The sequence below is a fragment of the Octodon degus genome, unplaced genomic scaffold (genome assembly GCF_000260255.1).
Source record: "Octodon degus isolate 3935 unplaced genomic scaffold, OctDeg1.0 scaffold00019, whole genome shotgun sequence".
NCBI classification, from domain to species: domain Eukaryota; kingdom Metazoa; phylum Chordata; class Mammalia; order Rodentia; family Octodontidae; genus Octodon; species Octodon degus.
Window position 1 is genome coordinate 13,034,588 of NW_004524595.1, and position 3,440 is coordinate 13,038,027.

Genomic DNA, 3,440 nt, shown 5'->3' on the forward strand with positions numbered 1-3,440 from the left:
GGCAGCGTGCTGGCGGTGGCTGGCTCACAGAAGGTGGTCACGCAGGACAAGGATGTGAACACTGTGCAGTTTTATACTCCATTTGGCGAGGTAAGCATTCGAGTTTTATCTTTCCTTTGAGGTTGCATTGGTGAGGTGAGGGGAAAAGGTATAAATTTGTCCTGATTTCTTTTTAGAACATTTTGAATAACAATGTTGAGATGCCAAATGTATATCTGAATAATGTCTTCATAGTGGGAGTCATCGTATCTTACCATGGAATTGCTTTATGATATGCCCACTGAAAAACTGGAAGGTGCACATGAGAAATCATCATGCAGTGGTTATTCAGTACGCTTTTCTCTGTGATCTGAATGTGCTCTTTTCGTAGCTGGAGTTTGCCTGGGTTTTAAGTGCAATGCATTTGTTGCAGGTTCATTTTTCTGATTTTTGATGTGATACTTTAAATGTGCTTAGATAGTAAACAGTATCTGTCTGCCCTTACCCCAGACTTCCAATAATTTAATTTCTTTCAGGTTAATCAGTTATTTTAAGAGCACCTGACAATAACCAGCCTTAAATGATACTACACTAAAATTATAATGTTTTCATAAATGCCTATAGAATATTAATTTTCTAATGGTATTATTAATAAATTTAATTTTAGAGAGAATTTTCTGAAGAAGCATTGGAATATTCAAGTAGAATTAATATATTCTCATATATATGTGAAGTTGAGAAGATTTAGAAAATAAGAGCTTGTTAATAACAAAGCTTAATGTATTTTTAAATATCCTATTTTTTAGCCCTAAACTATCTTTCCTTCCTTTTGGTTACTTTGAAGGTTTTTCTAAATTCACTGTATATACCACAATAGTATCTATTTTTGGCGAAATGAAAATGTCTATACAAGTTAATTTAATATTTCAATACTGATATTTGAACTTAGTGGTAGTATCTTAGGTGTTTTCATAATTTCTGTCAGTGTAAGCAATGATGTCATATGGTGCTTTTGACCCAGTAGCTCGAAGTCACCTTGCAGTGTGCTGTAGAGAGCAGGTAGTTATGGTGTACTGACAGCTGACAGTATTTCTGATCGATGTAAAAGCTAAGGAAAAATAAGGGCATGGTGGTAAAGATTCCTAGCAATCAGAAATTGGATTTCTTATTTCTTTGTTTTCTTTTTTTATTTCTAGCAACCTTTATTGGTTGTTTTTGTTGGTCCTCCTTGTTTTATTTATCATTATACTGTTTTTGTTTCTTATTCAGCCTTCTTCAAGTAGAATATGTGGGTTTGAAGGTTTTTGAGTTTTGTCTTGTAAAACAGTGTGTAAACTGGTAAGCTAGTAAGTGTAAAGGGTTCAGTACAGGTGTGGCCAAGAGTACAATCATAGTTCCCCAGGGCCTGTGAGTCACTTGTGCTTTTCTGAACGAGTGGCTAGGTGGCGGATTCATTTGTGGATCTGTGTTCCTGCGAAGATAAGGAAGATACTTGGCAGGAAGATACCTAAATATTTAAGAAAACTTCAGGGAGGAATAAGCTTTGACCCTGGGGACCCGGACATCCTGGATTTTGCACTGTGGGTGTAGCGAGGTGGGGCTGAGCATCTACTGTCAGGTGGGCCTGGAGTTGCACTGCATTTCCACAGTGTATTTGACTTAGAGAAGCTGTTTAACCTCATATGCAGCTCTTTTCTGAAATAGGACTAACCCCCCACGGTGTGCGCAGGGATTAATGGAGATGACAGTGCTGAAGCCCTGAATGCTTAGAAGTCAGGTTTCTGCCCTCGCTGCTGCCACCGCCTGGCTGGCTTGTACAGTTAGGACATGGCTGGTCAACACTGCTATGAGGGCTGGCTTGTCCCTCTGTGTTTCGTTTAGTCACTTAGGCAGCAAGATAGACCCTGCGAGGTTCAACTTTTCCCCCCTCCATTGGTTTCTCTGGTCTAAGTAGGTTGAATATATTTGTCTTACTTGTCACACTGGTATAATAGGGGGCCACAGACTAGGTGCTTCATAGTAAACAGGCCTTTATTTGCTCCAGGTTGGGAGCCTAAGATGTCCCTTATCACCTGGAGAGGCCTTTAGCGAGGGTCTTCTTGCTGCTTATTGCATGGTACACGGTGGAATGGCAAAGAGAAAGGGTAAGAAAGAGGCACAAGGGGCTGAATCACCCTTGGGTGCTGATGTTGACCTCACTTGGCTCTTATAAGTTCCTCTTGGTCCTGCTGTGATGGCAGTTAGGCTTCCATGTGTATTGGACAGACAAATGGTCGAACCATTGCAATATGCAGTGTGACTTTATTTATTTATTTGTAATTTTTATTATTTTTTCTCCATAATTTTATTGAGAAACAAATAGCAATGAGACAATTTCAAACCAAATTGGTAGGACAGATTCAATAATTAATGCATTGCATACATTCTTCCTAGTGGTTATTTGCTGTACAAGATGAGGACATGATATCCTATTTACAAACACTATTAGAACAAATCCCTCTATTCATTAAGAGAATTTAACTATATATTATCTATCCTAACCACTTTGAATACACAGTTACAAAATGGACATTCATCTTGCAATGTGACTTTAGAGCCTATCCAATTATGAACAAGGGACAATTAATAAAATTCATAGGATCGTACTGGTCAGTCAAATAGAAATTCAGATTTAAAACAATTGTCTTTTTTATGGCCACATAAAAAAATTCATGTAGTCATTCATATATCAAATGTTAGTGTGTGAAGAAATTGGTTGGCATGTATATTTATGTGCTCAACATGTATTTACTCAACACCTGTCTTCTAGGTGATCTCTGGGTGTGAAGGAGTGAGTGCTCTCAGGAGCGCTGAGGGCGCTCTGGACCCATAGAGGGCGGGAGAATCGGGCTCACTGAGGAGGTGCCATTTGAGTTGGACTTGAGGATGAAGAGGGTGGGAGACAAGGAATGTTTGGAACAGGAATGTGTGGGCAAGGAGGGGTGGATTCAGGCAGCAGGGCCATGACAAAGGCTAACAGAGTCCCTCAGGAGTCAGCACACCTAGTCATGATGGGATCCTGGGGCGTTCAGCTGAAGAACAGAGAGTGGGGCCAGGTGGGAAAAGGCATTGGGTCTGATGCCAAAGAACACACCGATAGTGGTTAACAGTTGTTTTTTGAAAATCATTAAGCGTGCTTTAAAGCAGGAAAGATATGGTCAGATTTATCTCCACAGAGATGGTTATGACAGCAAAGTAGTGATGAAACCTGAGGGTGGTGGGTGGGAGTGAGGAGAAACACTAACAGGCCCGCATCTCCTGCCCCGGTCAGCAGGAGGGGCAGTGTGGAGACAGAGGCGCAGGAGTCATGGCCTGGCCTTTGCTTGGTTGTGAGGGGGAAAGGGCCAGGCAAGACTTCATGGTAGAATTTATATTGTATTAGTTCTAAAAAGTGCAGGGTTTTTTTTTTTTTTTTTTTTTTT

At 40.3% G+C, this 3,440-nt stretch overlaps 1 protein-coding gene across 1 annotated transcript in view; it reads left to right on the top strand.

Annotated features, from left to right (window-relative positions):
- The window catches only part of Wdr35 (WD repeat domain 35), an 82,320-nt gene that overhangs the window by 14,734 nt on the left and 64,146 nt on the right, over nt 1–3,440 (top strand). The window contains 1 exon segment of the mRNA XM_023711117.1: nt 1–90. Coding sequence (XP_023566885.1) covers nt 1–90 — 90 coding nt within the window.